This window comes from Microtus oregoni, unplaced genomic scaffold (genome assembly GCF_018167655.1).
Source record: "Microtus oregoni isolate MIOR12 unplaced genomic scaffold, Mior012 000001F_ref0000356, whole genome shotgun sequence".
Lineage (NCBI taxonomy): Eukaryota > Metazoa > Chordata > Mammalia > Rodentia > Cricetidae > Microtus > Microtus oregoni.
Genome location: NW_024543060.1, coordinates 65165542 through 65181957, shown reverse-complemented (window position 1 = coordinate 65181957; position 16416 = coordinate 65165542). Strand labels below are relative to the sequence as shown.

General features: G+C 41.9%; 1 protein-coding gene across 2 annotated transcripts in view; it reads right to left on the bottom strand.

Annotated features, from left to right (window-relative positions):
* The window catches only part of LOC121460756 (SAP domain containing ribonucleoprotein), a 58310-nt gene that overhangs the window by 32845 nt on the left and 9049 nt on the right, over nucleotides 1-16416 (bottom strand). For both annotated transcript variants that reach the window (XM_041671309.1, XM_041671301.1), the window contains exons 2-5: nucleotides 16312-16411; nucleotides 11317-11363; nucleotides 8805-8872; nucleotides 920-971 (exon numbers count right to left, since the gene is read on the bottom strand). In XM_041671309.1, coding sequence (XP_041527243.1) covers nucleotides 920-971; nucleotides 8805-8872; nucleotides 11317-11363; nucleotides 16312-16411 — 267 coding nt within the window. The remainder of the gene's footprint in view (nucleotides 1-919; nucleotides 972-8804; nucleotides 8873-11316; nucleotides 11364-16311; nucleotides 16412-16416) is intronic.

Here is a 16416-nt window from a genome sequence, read left to right as displayed (position 1 = left end):
CCTGTTGATAGGGCAGAACTTAGGTAGGCAGAGAAAACTAAACTGAATGCTGAGAGGAAGGAGGCAGAGTCAGGGAGAAACCATGGAGCCACCTCCAGAGACAGACACGCTGAAACTTTGCTGGTAGGCCACAAACTCATGATGACGCACAGATTAATGGAGATGGGTTAAATTAAGATGCAATAGTTAGCATATAAGAAGCTAGAGCTAATGGGCCAAGCAGTGATTTAAATAATATGCTTTCTGGGTGATTATTTCAGGGCTGAGCAGCTGGGAACTAGCAACCTATTACAATAGCTGAAGTAGAAGGATTATGTTGGGGGCCAGCCTAGGTTACAGAATAAGATGTTTCAAAAACACAAAAACAATCGAAATGGGGACTCAGTAGATAAAAAAGCATGCTGTGCAAGTCTAATAACCTGAGCTAGAACACCCCAGAACCACAGAGCCATGGACAAAGCCAAATGTACTAGTACACATCTGTAACCAAGCACTCCTGTTGCAAGATGGTGGAGATCTGCTGGAAGCAGATCAGTTAGCAGGTCAGTTAGCCCTGGAAGATAGTTCAGTGGATAAAGTTGTTTGCTGCCAAGCTGGATGACAAAGTTTGGTCTCTGGAACCCACAATGCTAGAAGAAGAGAACCAATTCCCCCAACTTATTCTCTGACCTACACATGCGTATACACACACACACACACACACACACACACACACACACCACAGATAGATAAATAAAAGGCAATTTTTAAAAATGTTTTAAGAGACATAGAGAGACTCGTACTGCAAGAAATGACTCCGGAGAATTGTCTTCTGACTTGCTCATGTGTACCACGGCATTCATGCATCCACATCCCCACCAGCACCCCAATAAATATTTTAAAAAAGAATGAGACAGGGATCACTACTAAGAATACTTACTTCAGTCTGAGGTATTCCAGATGTAATTTTTACCACCTTCTTTTCTGAGGCCCTGCAAAAGATTTTTAAAAACCTGAAAATTGCTATTTTAAACCAAAACCTTAGAACTGGGTAAGTCACCTGAGTCATGTCCTCTGCCCCGTATGTGTCTACCACCCCTTAATATAAAGAAACATCAAATTCATAAAAACTCTGGTTCCTTGAACTCTCATCTACTGCGAGGAAAAAATTAAAATAAAACTAAGTTACTTAACTGAAGTGTAAGAATGTAATCAAGCCAAGAAGTCAGGGATCATTCCATTTGCTTTTAGGAGCTTCACAGCCACTTCTGAACTAAGAATTCTCTCTCCAACCTTCAATTAAACAGAAGCTCTCAACTTTTCCCCAGAATATTTAACCAGTGATGTACAAACCTTGATTTCCTTCTTTTGTAAGTCCCTACTACTCCCGTGGGATTTTAGCCCCAGCTAAAACACTCAAAGCAGAACAAATAAAAATGCCACAGGAAGTGGGAAGAAAAAAGGCTAAGGAGATGGGGTGTTGAGTTAGGAAAACATGGTGAGTTACTGGTCAAAAGGTTTAAGAGAAAACAAAAGAAGGGGACCACAGGGGCAGGAGACAAAGTTCGGAAGTCCTCAGGATAAATGGAAGGGCATTAACTCTCCAACAAACAACTCCCATAAAACTGTGGGTCATAACCAGTCTCATTAAAGTCCCTGATTTAGAGACATGGGCAGCTTTTGTTCCAATATCCCAAACACTTTTCCCATTTGATGTCCTGAAAGGTAGTAATGGTTTAACGACATTTTCAGAGGAAGCAATTCTGGAACAGGAGCTGACTATGCCCTCCATCCTTTTGTTGGAGGTCCTCAGACCAACAGGCAAGCGACAGATGCCCCCTACTGACCATAACTAAGTCCTACAATATTTAGCTACCTTAACTGGAGTTGGGGGTGGGCTTAAAACTAGATATAAAACTGTATTCACATATAACTTTAGACCAAAGATGATGTAAAGAGGTTTCCTTTTGGATATACAAGGGATTCAAATCAGCCCAGAAATATTCAGACTGTTTAAGAAATTTCACCAACCAACCATCTTCTCGTTGCTGCTGTCTGAGACGTGGCTTCTCCCATGAGACCAAAGCTATCTTCAACCTCTCATTACATATGTACACCACACACTCCCCTACTTTTCTCCTAAGATAGAGTCTCATCTTGTAACCCTGGCTGGCCTTGATCTGCTCCCCTCTGCTTCATGAGCGCTGGAATTAAAAGCATGGCCATAGCCAGACAAGGCGGCATTTGTAGACAAGTCTACATTTGAGAGGCAGAGGCAAGAGAATCTCTGTGAGGTCAAGGCCAGATTGGTTTATATATCAAATTCCAGGGCAATCAGGTCTACATAGAGAGACCCTGTCTCAAAAAAACAAACAAAAAAAGGCATGGGCAACTAGACCCAACAGAACTGTTCTTTTAATGACATGCAAGTAAGAACAAATTTCTGTGACATTTTTCCTGATTAAGACAAGGAAACAAGGAGCAAAAACCAAGTATGGTGGCAGACACCTTTTAAATCCCAAGGCTTGGGAGGCAGGAGAAGACAGGTCAACCTCAGGAAAATGACTGCCACATTCTCATCTACTTTGTTCTTTATTGTTTTTGAGACAGCATCTCAAGTAACCAAGGATGACACAGGCCTCCACTTCTCTCATTTTGGGATTATAAACACCCAACATTGCATCTAGTTTTACAAGGGGCTGGGGACTGGGTTCAGGGCTCTGTACATACTAGACAAACACTCTAACATCTAAATTACAATCTCAGCCTCCATGTACACATCTTGAAAAACAATCATTACAGTAGACCTAAAAGGAGAAAGGGAACCCTCATATTATATACCAATTCCTTTGGTCACAACTAAACTCAGGCAATAAATACACATCATATTCTCATAGGATTCATGGGATATTTCCATTCTTCACTGACTTATTTCTCTATCTAGTCACATACAAAAAGCATTCCCCTCAGGAGTTAGTCAGGGTTCTCGAGAGTTACAGAACTTAAGGGATGAAAATTTCTCTCTCATACAAATATATGTATATATTTTATAATATTAATAACATTATCATTATACGCACATACAAGGAATTTATTGGAATGACTTACAGGCTGTAGTCCAGCTAATCCAACAGTGGCTAGCTCTGAACACAAAGTCCAAGAATCTAGTTGTTGCTCAGTCCCACTAGGCTGGGTGTCTCAGCGTATCTTCTGTATGCTGGAATTCTGAAGTAGCTCCAATGCCAGTAAAGGAATGGATGTGCTGGCAAGGCGAGGACAAGCAGGCGAGAACTAATGAACCCTTCTTCCAAGGTTCCAGAAGGTGTGCCTTCCCACCTCAAGATCTGATTTAAAAGGTGTGTCTCTTCCAACCTCAAGATCTAGATCACAAGTGTGCCTTGCATCTCTGGATTATAGTTCATTCCAGATATAGTCAAGTTGACAACCAAGAATAGCTATCACAATCCACCCCTTGTCAACTTGACGCACAATCGTTCTCCTTAAGTCAAGTTATGGTCATGATTAATTTCCCAAATGAAAACAACCAGGTCAAAATAACATCTAAACATATCTATCCCATGTGCAATCACAAATGCATTATAAACTTAGGATAGGTGGCAATGTCTCTTGAGAGACATTCTTTTAGTATCTCAAACTTAAAAGCACAAGTATCTGTACAAATGCATTCTTAACAAAACACAACAGAAGCACTCGTGTCCATTATAATCCTCATTTCTGTGGCTGGTCACACGGCCTCCATTCTGTATTTCCTCCACCCTCTGCAAGTACCTCAGCAGGTCTTGGCTCTTGTCCTGTAGGAGTGACCCACACCTTCATTCTTGATAGCTCTGTGCCCTTTGTCATTCTGCCCAGATTAGGCTGTTTTGTAACTTCCCTTTAACTTTAATCAAGGGCATGGTAGCACCAAAAGATGCCCTAAAGTACCGCCTACACTCCAAACATAATTCTTACCTCCATCATGGAGAGGAAATCCAATTTCCCCATAATCTAACACTGTTATTCCTTTCTTAGCCTGTTGATTTAAGAGCGTTAGAGCCCAAAGTGACCAGGAGGAAGTCTGAGCTTCCAGTTCAAAGGAATGTTTGTTGTGTCTCCATGTGGAAACTAAAACTTATGGACCAGCAGAATTTAGGGAACAGAAAGTAAAAGCATTCCTAGTGGGTCACTAGGGGTATAGTGAGTGGAAATGTTCCCTTTTCCATCCCTTGATTCCTTGACCCATGGTTCTTGGCTACAGGAGAAACCATACCATATGTTGAACATTGTTTCAAAGCACATACTGCCTTCAAAAGAACCCTGCCCCAGCCCTTCATGCTGCTGCTACCTAACTGGTGCTATAACTGCGTCTTCAAAAGGCATTCCATCTTTCTGTCAGGCCAGCTGCTTCAGGATGGTGAGGAACATGGAAAGACCAGTGGATTCCATGATCATGGGCCCACTGTGGCACTTCTTTGGTGTGAACTGAGTTCCCTGGTCAGAAGCAATGCTGTATTGAATACCATGTCAGTGGATAAAGCATTCTTTAAGTTCATAGATGGTGGTTTTGGCTTCATTATGTGCAAGAAAAGCAAATCCATAACCAGAATAAGTATCTACTCCAGTAAGGACAAAGCACTGTCCCTTCTACAGAGGAAGTGGTCCAATGCAGTCAACCTGCAACGAGGTCACTGGCTGGCCTCCCCAGGAAATGGTGCTGTATCTGAGGCTCAGTGTTGGTCTCTGCTGCTGGCAGATCTGGCACTCAGCAGCAGCTGCAGTCAGGACAGCCTTGGTGAATGGAAATCCATGTTGTTGAGCCCATGCATAGACCCATCTCTGCCACCATGAACACTTTGTTCATGGGCCCACTGGGCAATAAAGGAATGGCTGAGGAGAGAGAGAGGCTGACTGTCCACAGAATGGGTCATTCTATCTATGTGATTACTGAACTCCTCCTCAGCTGACGTCACCTTTTAATGAGCATTCACACGGGACACAAGCGTCTTCACATCCTTTGCCCATTTGGAGAGATCTAGCCATACTTCTTCCCCAGATGTTTTCCTTACCAATTTTCAAATCATGCTCTTTCCAAGTCCCTGACCATTCAGCCAGTCCATTGGCTAGAGTGAACAATCACACATCTGGCCATTTCTCCTTCCAAACTCTAATACCATGTATATTGCCCAAAGTTCTGTCCAATGTAAACATTTCCTTTTGCCAGTATCTTTCAGGGTTGTCCCACAAAGGAGTTGTAATGCTGCAGCTGTCCACTTCTGGGTGGGGCCTGCATAATGTACAGAACCATCAGTAAACCCAGCCCTAGGCTACATACACCCCATGAGGCTACAGGTGCAGGTTTGGCAGAAAGTCTACCTTTATGCTGCCATGCTTCCTGCCATGATGATAATGAACTAAACCTCTGAACATAAGCAAGCCACAATTAAATGTTTTCTTTTATAAGAGTTACTGTGGTCATGGCGTCTCTTCACAGTAATAGAACATTGACTAAGAAAGTAATTAATAGCTTTGCAAATAGTTGACAAAAATCTAACAAAATAATAAGTATACATTCTGTGTAAAACAGTAAATCTTCCAGTACAAATTTATCTTCTGGATGTGACTTACATAATTATAAGAATAGTTAGATAAGGACATATTGCTTTTATGAATAAAGAAATGTTTATCAACAGGCAACTGACAAAGTACTATTCCTCCAATGAACAGAATAAACATAATATACCAATTGTAGTCACATGTGGTTGCAAACATAGATAATCCTAGCATTTAGGATTTAATGTTCAAAGTAACTCTTGACTAAATAGCCAAGTTCCACACCAGCCTGAGCTATTACATCAGACCCAGAGGAGAAGGGTATAATTACTAGAAAGGATAAAGTTTCAAAGTTAATAGTCATTATATCTGGATGATAAGTACAAGAGGGTCCATTATATTATTCTCTTAACTTCTAAATTATTTACTTGTACTTTCCTATAAGCTTAAAAAAAAAAAACAACTTTCCACTTGCTAGAACAATCAACAACATACGGTTGATTAAAATATATTACAATTATGTCTAACATATAAAATTTAAATTATCAATGTAATATAAAACAATCTCCAGATAGAAAAGAAAAATCAAGAAACTATGTGCACAGCACCTAAACATGAATCCACACATTCATATAGACACACACTCTATGTTAAACTATGTGCACAGCACCTAAACATGAATCCACACATTCATATAGACACACACTCTATGTTAAACTATGTGCACAGCACCTAAACATGAATCCACACATTCATATAGACACACACTCTATGTTAAACTATGTGCACAGCACCTAAACATGAATCCACACATTCATATAGACACACACTCTATGTTAAACTATGTGCACAGCACCTAAACATGCATCCACACATTCATATAGACACACACTCTATGTTAAACTATGTGCACAGCACCTAAACATGCATCCACACATTCATATAGACACACACTCTATGTTAAACTATGTGCACAGCACCTAAACATGCATCCACACACTTATACAGACACCCACACACTCCATGTTAAACACATGAGCAAAGCATGTAAGCATGCACCCACACATTCACATACAGACACCCACACACTCCATTTTAAACAACTCACCAAAAAAACTACTAAAAACCTTTGTAAAGTATCATGGAATGTGCTCAATTTCCTTTTTCTTAAATAAGATTCATTGTATGTGTTTGAATGTTTTGCCTGCATGTGTATATACATGTACATAGTGCCTGCAAAGAGCAGAAGAGGGCGCTGTATCCCCTGGAACTGGACTCACCCAGGCTGTGAGCTGCTATGTGGGTGCCGAGAACCACACCCAGGTCTTCTGGAAGAGTAGCACATACTCTTACCATTGACCACCTTGTCGATGCATACGCTTGTCTATTTTAGTTTTTCTTTGGTTTGTGCGTGTGCATGCTAAGGGATCAAATCCAAGGCGCTTCACCACTAAGCCACATACCCAGCCCCTTCGTTTGCAACTTTATACTCTTCTATGATCTATTTAACACCCTCCTTTCCTCCCTGCCGCTCTCTATGGGTATATTTTATATATTAAAGGTTTTGGTCTATTAAACACAAGGTCTTACACATATCAAGGTGCCCTGCACCATTGACCTATATTCCCACGTTCATACAATGCGCCTAACAAAACTATAGGCATACACCTGTAACACCAACACGCAGGGGGCAGGGCATGATAACTGAGCTCTACAGCCTGCTAAGCTACACGGAAGTCCAGTCTCAAAACCGATGACACCACTTTGAAGAACAAAAGTGGTAGGAGGGCTCCCCATGTCTAATGTCCCAAAGTTCAAAATGGCTAAAAATTTGTAAAAGGAGCCCTAATAAATGTTTATGACTAACCTTGTAGGATAAGTTAAACAAATCAAAACCTACTTTCTACTCCAGTATTTTGTCTTCTATTCCTCTACTGTAAATCATAAATCAGAGGTAAACTTACATGAGCTACAGCTTCTGCCAATTTCTCCCTCTTACAAAAGTCCTTATACACAGTTTCATACTTTTCTACAGAAGTAAAAAGTTTTCTGTACCTTTAATCCCAGCACTCGGGAGGCAGAGGTAGGCGGATCTCTGTGAGTTCGAGACCAGCCTGGTCTACAAGAGCTAGTTCCAGGACAGGCTCCAAAGCCACAGAGAAACCCTGTCTTGAAAAACAAAAAAAAAAAAAGTTTTCTGTAAAAGTATAAAATTCTATGAATAAGGGTTTGCAGGACTGTCCATGGAAGAGCATGCCTTTAATCCCAGCACTCTGGAGGCAGAGGCTGGTGGTAAAAGGTTTTATAAAAATTTATACTGCACAGGGAATCACTGATTCTAATCAAATAATCTATTATGGTGCCTCACAAAAGAACAAAGGCTAAGAGAACTGAACGGTGCCCGCGCTGAAGTTAACTCAATTACCTAATACATAGCATAGAGAAAAACTCATTTTCTTCACTGGAAACATACCTAAAGCAGGCAAAACTTTCTAAAAATACCTGACCTTATCAGAAACGAAAAGGTCAGGGGGAATATATAATAAGGAAACAGAGTGAAACTTTAAACCAGTATTTTTTAAAGCAGTACCTGGAAGGTTAGGTGTTTAGTTGGTAAATGCTTGCCATACAGGCTGGAAGGACTAAGTTCAAGTTACTGTCTCCCTGTGAAAAAGACAGGTGTTGAGCTGGTGCCTAAGAGCTCAGCACCAGAAGGAGGAGACAAGAGACCCTTGGGACTTACTAGCAAGTCGCTCTGCTCAAATGGGTGTATTCCACGCCAGTAAGAGACCAGATCTCAAAAACTAGGTGGAGTCGGGCACGCACCTTTAATCCCTGAAACTCAGGAGGCAGAGGAAGGAAGATCTCTGAATTCAAAGGTCAGCCTGGTCTACATAATGAGCTCCAGGATAGCCAGGGCTACATAGTGAGACCCTATGGGGGGGGGGGGGGGGGCGCCAGGCACACTAAGATGGAGAGTAATTAAGGAAGACACCTGACATCATCTTCCATATATATAATATACACTAGCACAACAAAAATAGAACTATCCACTCTTATTTAGATTATTAAAAAGGGTTGGCTGGCTGTGGTGGCACTTGGGAGGCAGAGGCAGGTGGATCTCTGTGAGTTCCAGAACAGCCAGGTCTACAATGCTAGTTCCAGGACAGACAACGGTATACAGAGAAACCCTGTCTCTTGGGAAAAGAAAGGAAGGAAGGAAGGAAGGAAGGAAGGAAGGAAGGCAGGCAGAGATATTAAAAAGGAATAATTACACATCAACAGTTTTTTCCGGAAGTTCTTCCTCTTTAACAGGCAGTTCTATGGGCTTTGGTTCTTCTTCCTAAAACCAAATGAAACAACATGGTTAACATAAATCAATATCCACTAAGAGTGAGGAGGTGATGGTGCAACACCTTTGATCCCAGCACTTGGGAGGCAGAGGCAGCCAGATCTCTGAGTTTGAAGTCAGCCTGGTCTACACAGAAAATCCCAGGACAGACAGAGCTACTGGAGGGGGCGGGGATGGGGGGAGATCCATAAGGACAGATGACTAAGTGTTTAAGAGAGAATATTAGGTCTGTGGTGGAGGCAGCTCACGCCTTTAATCCCAACACTCGGGAGGCAGAGGCACGTGGATCTCTGGGAGTTTGAGGCCATCCTGGTCTACAAAAAGACTTCCAGGACAGTCGGGGCTTTTAAACAGAGAAACCCTGCCTCAAAAAAAAAAAGAATTATATTAGTATATTGCTCTTCCAAAGGACCCGAATTTGATTCCCAGCACCTATTTCAGGAAGCTCATAACTGCCTCTGATTCCAGCTCCAGGGGAGCTGAGGCCTCTGCATCCATGTGCACATCACATACCCACACAATAAAAATAAAATAAAATCTTCAAAAAAAGTTTTAAACAGAGTCCCCATTAGGGCCAGCAAGATGGCTGGGCAGCAGGTGAGACTCTGGTAGTACCAGCTCGAAATCCTGAGTTCAATCCTTCCTCAATCCAGGAATCAATTCTGCAGCAAGATGGACGGCTGAAACAAGAGAAGTATCTGGGAGCTTAAGGGTTAGCTAGCCTACACACCTCAGTAAAGGCAGTAAGAGAAAATCCTGCCTCAAACAAGATGGAAGAGAGAACTAATTCCAGAAAAGTTGTCCTTTCTACATGCTTACACACATAATTTGTTTTTTAATTAAAAACAAGAACAGTTGGACATAGAGGTGCACACCTTTATCCCAGCACTTGGGAGGCAGAGGCAGGCGGATCTCTATGAGTTCAAGCTACAGTAGTGAGTTACTGGACAGCCAGGGCAACATAGTAAGACCCTGTCTCAAAGAAACAACAAAAATAGTAATAATAATAATTAACTTTGGGGCTGGAGAGATGGCTCAGTGGTTAAGAGCACTGCCTGCTCTTCCAAAGGTCCTGAGTTCAATTCCCAGCAACCACATGGTGGCTCACAACCATCTGTAATGAGGTCTGGTGCCCTCTTCTGGCCTGCAGACATACACACAGACAGAATATTGTATACATAATAAATAAATAAATAAGTATCATTTAAAAAAAAATAATAACTTTAAGTCAGGCAATGGTAACATACACCTTTAATCCCAGCACTCAGGAGGCAGAGCTCTGTGAGTTCAAGGTCAGTCTGGTATACAAAGCTAGTTCCAGGACAGCCAACGCTATACAGAGAAACCCTCAAAACGGAAAAAGGAAACAAACAAACAAACAAACAAAAAATCCCAACAACAAAAATATTCACTTTTTAAAAAGATAAACTGAGCATGGCAGTGCTCAAGACACAGGAATAGAACGAACAAAAATTAAAGATGCAGAGATCCATAGCCAAGCACTGGGCTGAGCTCCGGGAGTCCAGTTGAAAAGAGAGAGAAAAAGCTGAAAAGCAAGGTAATCAAGGGAACCCACAGAGACAGCTGACCTGAGCTAGAATTCATGGACTCAGAAACCAACCTGGGCCCTCTACATGTGGGTGACAGTTGCATAGCTTGGTCTGTTTGTGAGACCCCTAACAGTGGGATCACGACCTGTCTCTGGCGCATGAGCTGGCTTTTTGGAACCTATTCCCCATGCTGGGATGCCTTGTCCAGTCTTGATGCAGGGGAAAGAGTTTAGTCCTGCCTCAACATGATGTGCCATGTTTTGTTGACTCCCACAGGACACCTGCCCCTTTCTGAAGGAAGGAGGAAGGTGGGCAGAGGGAACAGGAAGAAAGAAGGAAGCAGAAACTGTGGCTGGTATACAAAAGAAGGGAAGGAAGGGAAGGGGAGAGGAGGGGAGGGGAGAAGAGGGGAGGAAAGAAGAAATGAAAGGGAGGAAAGGAGAGGGGAGGGAAGGAAAAGAAATGTAAAAAAAGAAAGAACAGCCGGGCGATGGTGGCGCACGCCTTTAATCCCAGCACTCGGGAGGCAGAGGCAGGTGGATCTCTGTGAGTTCGAGACCAGCCTGGTCTATAGAGCTATTCCAGGACAGGCTCCAAAGCCACAGAGAAACCCTGCCTCGAAAAACCAAAAAAAAAAAAAAAAAAAAAAAAAGAAAGAACAGAAGTTCAGGTCATCCTTGGCTACATAGTGAATCTGAGGCCAGCCTGGGCTGAGACCCTAGCTCAAAAACATTAATTAAATATTAGAAAAATAAAGGAATATCCATCAAGAGACAACATAAGAACTCCAAAATAAACTAGTCTTTGATTCCTCTTAGGCACCTAGGAGCTCAAAGGACTGATAATATACAATTTAACCAAAGCAGCGTCACATTATCAACTCACCTCAGTCTCATCTCCCAGTACATCTTCTTCATTTGCCTCCTCTTCAGCTAAAGAACATTAAAGTTAAAATATTCAGGTCAAGCCCTGCTATAAAACCATCTTGATCACTGTGATAAGAGTAAAATTACAACCTCTTTGCTTTCCCAAAATTATATTCAATAATGATGGCAAAACCAATCCTTATAAAATAAGTCACATTTAGAGAAGATAAAACCAGATCTCTATCTAAAGTTAGTATAAAATTGCATTCCATCTGAACTGAATAACTAAAAGCAATTGGGTTGCAATTAAGTCACACTATAGTATTAATTTTAAAACTAACTGGACAGACCAGCCTGGTCTACAAGAGCTAGTTCCAGGACAGGCTCCAAAACCACAGAGAAACCCTGTCTCAAAAAACAAAACAAAACCAAAAAAAAAAAAAATTAAAAAAAAAAAACTAATTGGACAGAGTTTGGTGGTGCATGCCCTCGAATCCCAGCATTTGGGAGATAGAGGCAAATAATCAGTAAATTCAAAGTCATTCTCAGTTACAGAGGCCAACTGAGGTTATATAACACCCTGTCTCAAATACGCAACAGAAAAGATGTGTGTATGCATGATGTAAAGATAACTCAGTCCAAGTCCCAGAACCCACATAAAAATGTCAAGCATGTGGTGGTAGATCCTTGTAATGCCAGACCTTGGTAGCCAGGCAGAGCCAGAGGCTGACTAAAATGACTAGGAGGATGGCTCCTAACAGCAATTCTCACGGCTGACCTCTAGTGAGTTAGTGAGAGGGAGAGTGAAGGACAGGCACATAAATGAAGAGTGTGTTACAGAATAATACAGAAAATATCTCTGACAGTGATAGAAGGTTGAAAGATGCCTCGGTCATTAGTTGCTCACAAGCAAAACACCAGGGACTTAGTGGGGAAGGAGTTCTTTAAAAGTTAAGCAAGCAAACACAGTGGTACTGAGAGGTGACTCAGAAGTTCAGAGTACTTATTGCTAATTAGATCCCAGTACCTAAATCAGGCAACTCACACTACCTGCAATCTCAGCACCAAGGAATCTGACACCTTTTACTGGATTCCTTGGACATGCGCATGCGTTCTCATGCACACACACACCAAAATAGGTGAAAAAATTATTTTCAAATTACACACTACTAAAGAACACCAAGGGGGAAAAACATAAAAGATCAATAACAAAGATATTTGTTTAAAACCAACAAGGTAGCCCCATGCCTGTAATTTGAGCACTTGTGTGTGTGGAGGGGGGAGACCAGAATCAGGAGCAAAGACAGTCTAAACAGAGACATTTAAACTTTTTCATGGAAAAAAGTATATTAAGTATATTAAGACCAACAAATTAGCCAGGTGGTGGTGGCACACACCTTTAATCCCAGCACTTAGGAGGCAGAGGTAGGCAATTCCAACAAGACCCTGTTCCCTTAAGTTTCAGAGGACACTGTGGTTAAGTGCCCTGTCTCCAATTTCAGAAGAATGAGAATCCATGCTGGACTGGGAACCCCACATGCTTTCCTTCCCGACTCCCCCCTCACCAGGCTGCTCTGCCTTCTGTTTACACTAATTAGTTTGCTTCATCAATTCCCTTTCTATATATCCCCAATAACATATCAAATCCTCTAACCAAACCAATGAGCTAGTTGCTGCTGGACTACCAGCTGTTTGTTGGCCACAGAGCTGGAGGCGCCAGACTACCTACCAAACATGTTCGGATGGTGAGAACCAGCAGCACCTCAGAGGTACCACAACTGCCTTCGGTAACCAACCACTTGTGTCTCCCGAGTGTTAAGGTGATGCCATGATGATGGGAAAGGAACAGGTGCTTTAAGGTTCACTTATGTAAAGATAAGCTTAACTGATAAGGAGAAAGTGCTTTGAGACATTTAAAAAATGAAGCAATTGCCAGATTTCTCTCATTGTGCTACTGTTATTTTAAGATTCCAAAATTCATAGACTTAACCCATTAACTGATGGAATTCTGATAAGCTTAATCTAGCTCTGGCAAAATACTAAACATCATATTATCACTCACTATATGATCATAACTACAAGATTGGGATTTTAAATTCCCTTTGGCTGTTTTCTAACACTATAGACTTAAAAGGTGCTTTTCATTGTGCTAAAAACATGTCACGGGCCGGGCGGTGGTGGCGCACGCCTTTAATCCCAGCACTCGGGAGGCAGAGGCAGGCGGATCTCTGTGAGTTCAAGACCAGCCTGGTCTACAAGAGCTAGTTCCAGGACAGGCTCCAAAACCACAGAGAAACCCTGTCTCGAAAAACCAAAAAAAAAAAAAAAAAACATGTCACGGTTTTCTGGATAGAAGGAAGAGTGTCAATGCTTCCAACCCAAATCATTTCAGGTGTGCGCATACTGCCATTTCTAATGTGCTTAAAACTTACCTTTTCACAAATCCAAAGAATTCTTGTATGTTCCAGGAAGTTGACTTGGATTTACCTCAAACAGGTCAGATGTGTACCCCTCAATTACCAGAACCTAAGAAAATCGTTTTCCCTACACTTAACCTTGTCCTCTCTTCTGTCAGCACTTCACCAAGTCTAAAAGGCACTGGACAGTTCCATGGAGCCTGGACAGTGGCAAGACAACCAGCTACTCCAGGACATGGCCAGCTTCCCAGTTTTCTCAGGTCCCTTCTCCCCAAGATTTCAATACCCACAAATAGCAGGAAGCAGTCTCAAGAACTCAGGGCCCTCATTTCCCTAACCTACCATGCCTAACTTCTCATCTTTTGTTTTTGGGTTTTTTTGTTTTGTTTCATTTGTGGGTCCCTCCTCCCCCCAGACAGGGTTTCTCTGTGTAGCTTTGGTGCCTGTCCTAGAACTCACTCTATAGACCAGGCTGGCCTCGAACTCACAGAGATCCCTGACTCTGTCTCCCAAGTGCTGGGATTAAAAGTGTGCACTGCCACCACCCAGTCCCACCTTTTTTTAATAAATAAAAAGGGAGAAATGTTAATATCCAGGTACATCTGGCCCTGCACTTTGGGGAACCTGGCAGAGTGCGTCACCCCTGCACACATGACAGGCAGTTACTCCATCCCTTTAAAAGGTGAAACTCTGCCTACTTCTCTCTATTCTCTTCCTCTCCCTCTCTCCCACCTGTCCCCCTCGCCTCGCCTCTCTCTTCTCTTCTGCAGCTCCTGCACCCAGAGTCTTCCCCTTCTTCCCCCTTTCTCCATTCCCTTTCCCTTAATGAAAACCCCTCAGGTGAGCTCTGTCACACTGCATCTTTCTCTCACATGTCACTTTTTAAACTACAACACAACTCCCACTTGGGTATCAGGGAACCAAACTCGGGTCCACATGCTTACCCAGCAAGAGCCCTTACCCACTACATCATCTACCCAGATCCCCCATACATACAACCCTCAAAAAAATAAAAACAAAGAAAAAAGTGAGACATAAAGGTTATGAGCTCATTACCAATGATAGAAATTAAAATATTATATTAAGCAACATATCTTATTTTGTATGCTGAGTCTATGTGTTTGTATGAGCATGTATGTGATGCATGTGTACAAGAGCAGATGTGGAGGCCCTGTAAGGTGTTCTGCTCGACTACTTCCCACCTTATTCCTTTGAGATGGGAGATCTCATTGAACCTGGAGCTAGTCTGGTGCAGCAGCCTAAGGAATCCTCCTGTCTTCACTACCCACAGCACCCATAGGCTTGTTAAGACTAAATCTAGCTTTTTACATGGGTGTTGGGATTCAAATCCAGGGCCTCATGCTGGCACAGCAAATGCTCTTACCTACTGAGCCATCTTTCCAGCCCCTAAATGTATCTTGATTATATCAAATACATAAGAATGGGTGTCTAAGAGTATTGAAAGGAAGCGAAATGAGGACTGGAAATAAAAGAGAATAAATAAAAATCATAAAAGATGTGTACAAAATGGGATGATGATATGCACCTTCCACGAGGTGGGGCTATTTATTTTCAAGGTAGAATTGGGGGACATGAGGTCTAGGAGGAACCAGGGATTACCTAGTTTAAGGATTTCAAGGGACCAGATGCTTGTCTTTGATATTGCAAAAGATAAACACTTGGCTATGTAAACAGTAACTGTGCAAACATATTTACTGAACTTTTGCACAAAATAAATTAAAGCCTTCAAACTCTTAACTAATAATAGCATTTTGTGTGTGTGTGTGTGTGTGTGTGTGTGTGTGTGTTTTCTTAAGGTATGGTCTCACCAAGTTGTTTAATTGTGCCTCAAACTTTGATTCTCTTGCCTTAGCCTCTCAAGCAGCTTAGCTTACAGGACTGGCTAATTTTTAAAATATTACTTACTTTATGAGTATTTTGCCTGCATGTTATGAATATACATCATGTGCACCAGATTCTCCTGGAACTGGAGTTACTGATGGTTACAAGGCCACCATATGGGTGCTTGGAATTGAACCCAAGTCCTCTGCAAGAGCAACGAACACTAAATCACTGAGCCACCTTTCCATTCCCTTTCACAGGCTGATTTTTAAATAACATGCTAAAATAATCACAGCCAAGTAGGTAACATGACAAGTTCTTATCACTTTAGTATAAAACAAAAATATTTTAATTCACACACACAGTTTTGTTTTGTTGAGACAGGGTCTCACTATGTAGCTCTAGATGACCTACGCTGGCCTCAAACTCCTAATTTTCAGGCCTCAGTCTAGTGGGTACTGAATTACATGTACTATCACATCCAAATCAGCCCAATAGTATTTTTTGTTGTTGATTTTTTTTTTTGAGATAGACTTTTACTTTGTAAATCAGATTAGCCTTAAATTTGAGGCGATCTTCCTGCCTCTGCCTCCCAAGTGCAAGGATTAGAGGCATGAGCAGTCATGACCATGGCCAGCTCTAAAAGTTTTCTTGATGTTGTTAATTTAGACCTAAGAAAGGAAGAAATCTTTTCAGTGTCAGAACTTGAAACTTACTGCTTTACCCACATCATGTTCCCTCCACAAAGTGCTCACCATGTTCTTCAAGATACGTCTGCAGCCGATTGATAAGATCTTGCTTTATTCCCTTGGTCTCTAAACCACGAGCAAGACATTCTTGCTTTAGTTCAGCAAGCTGGG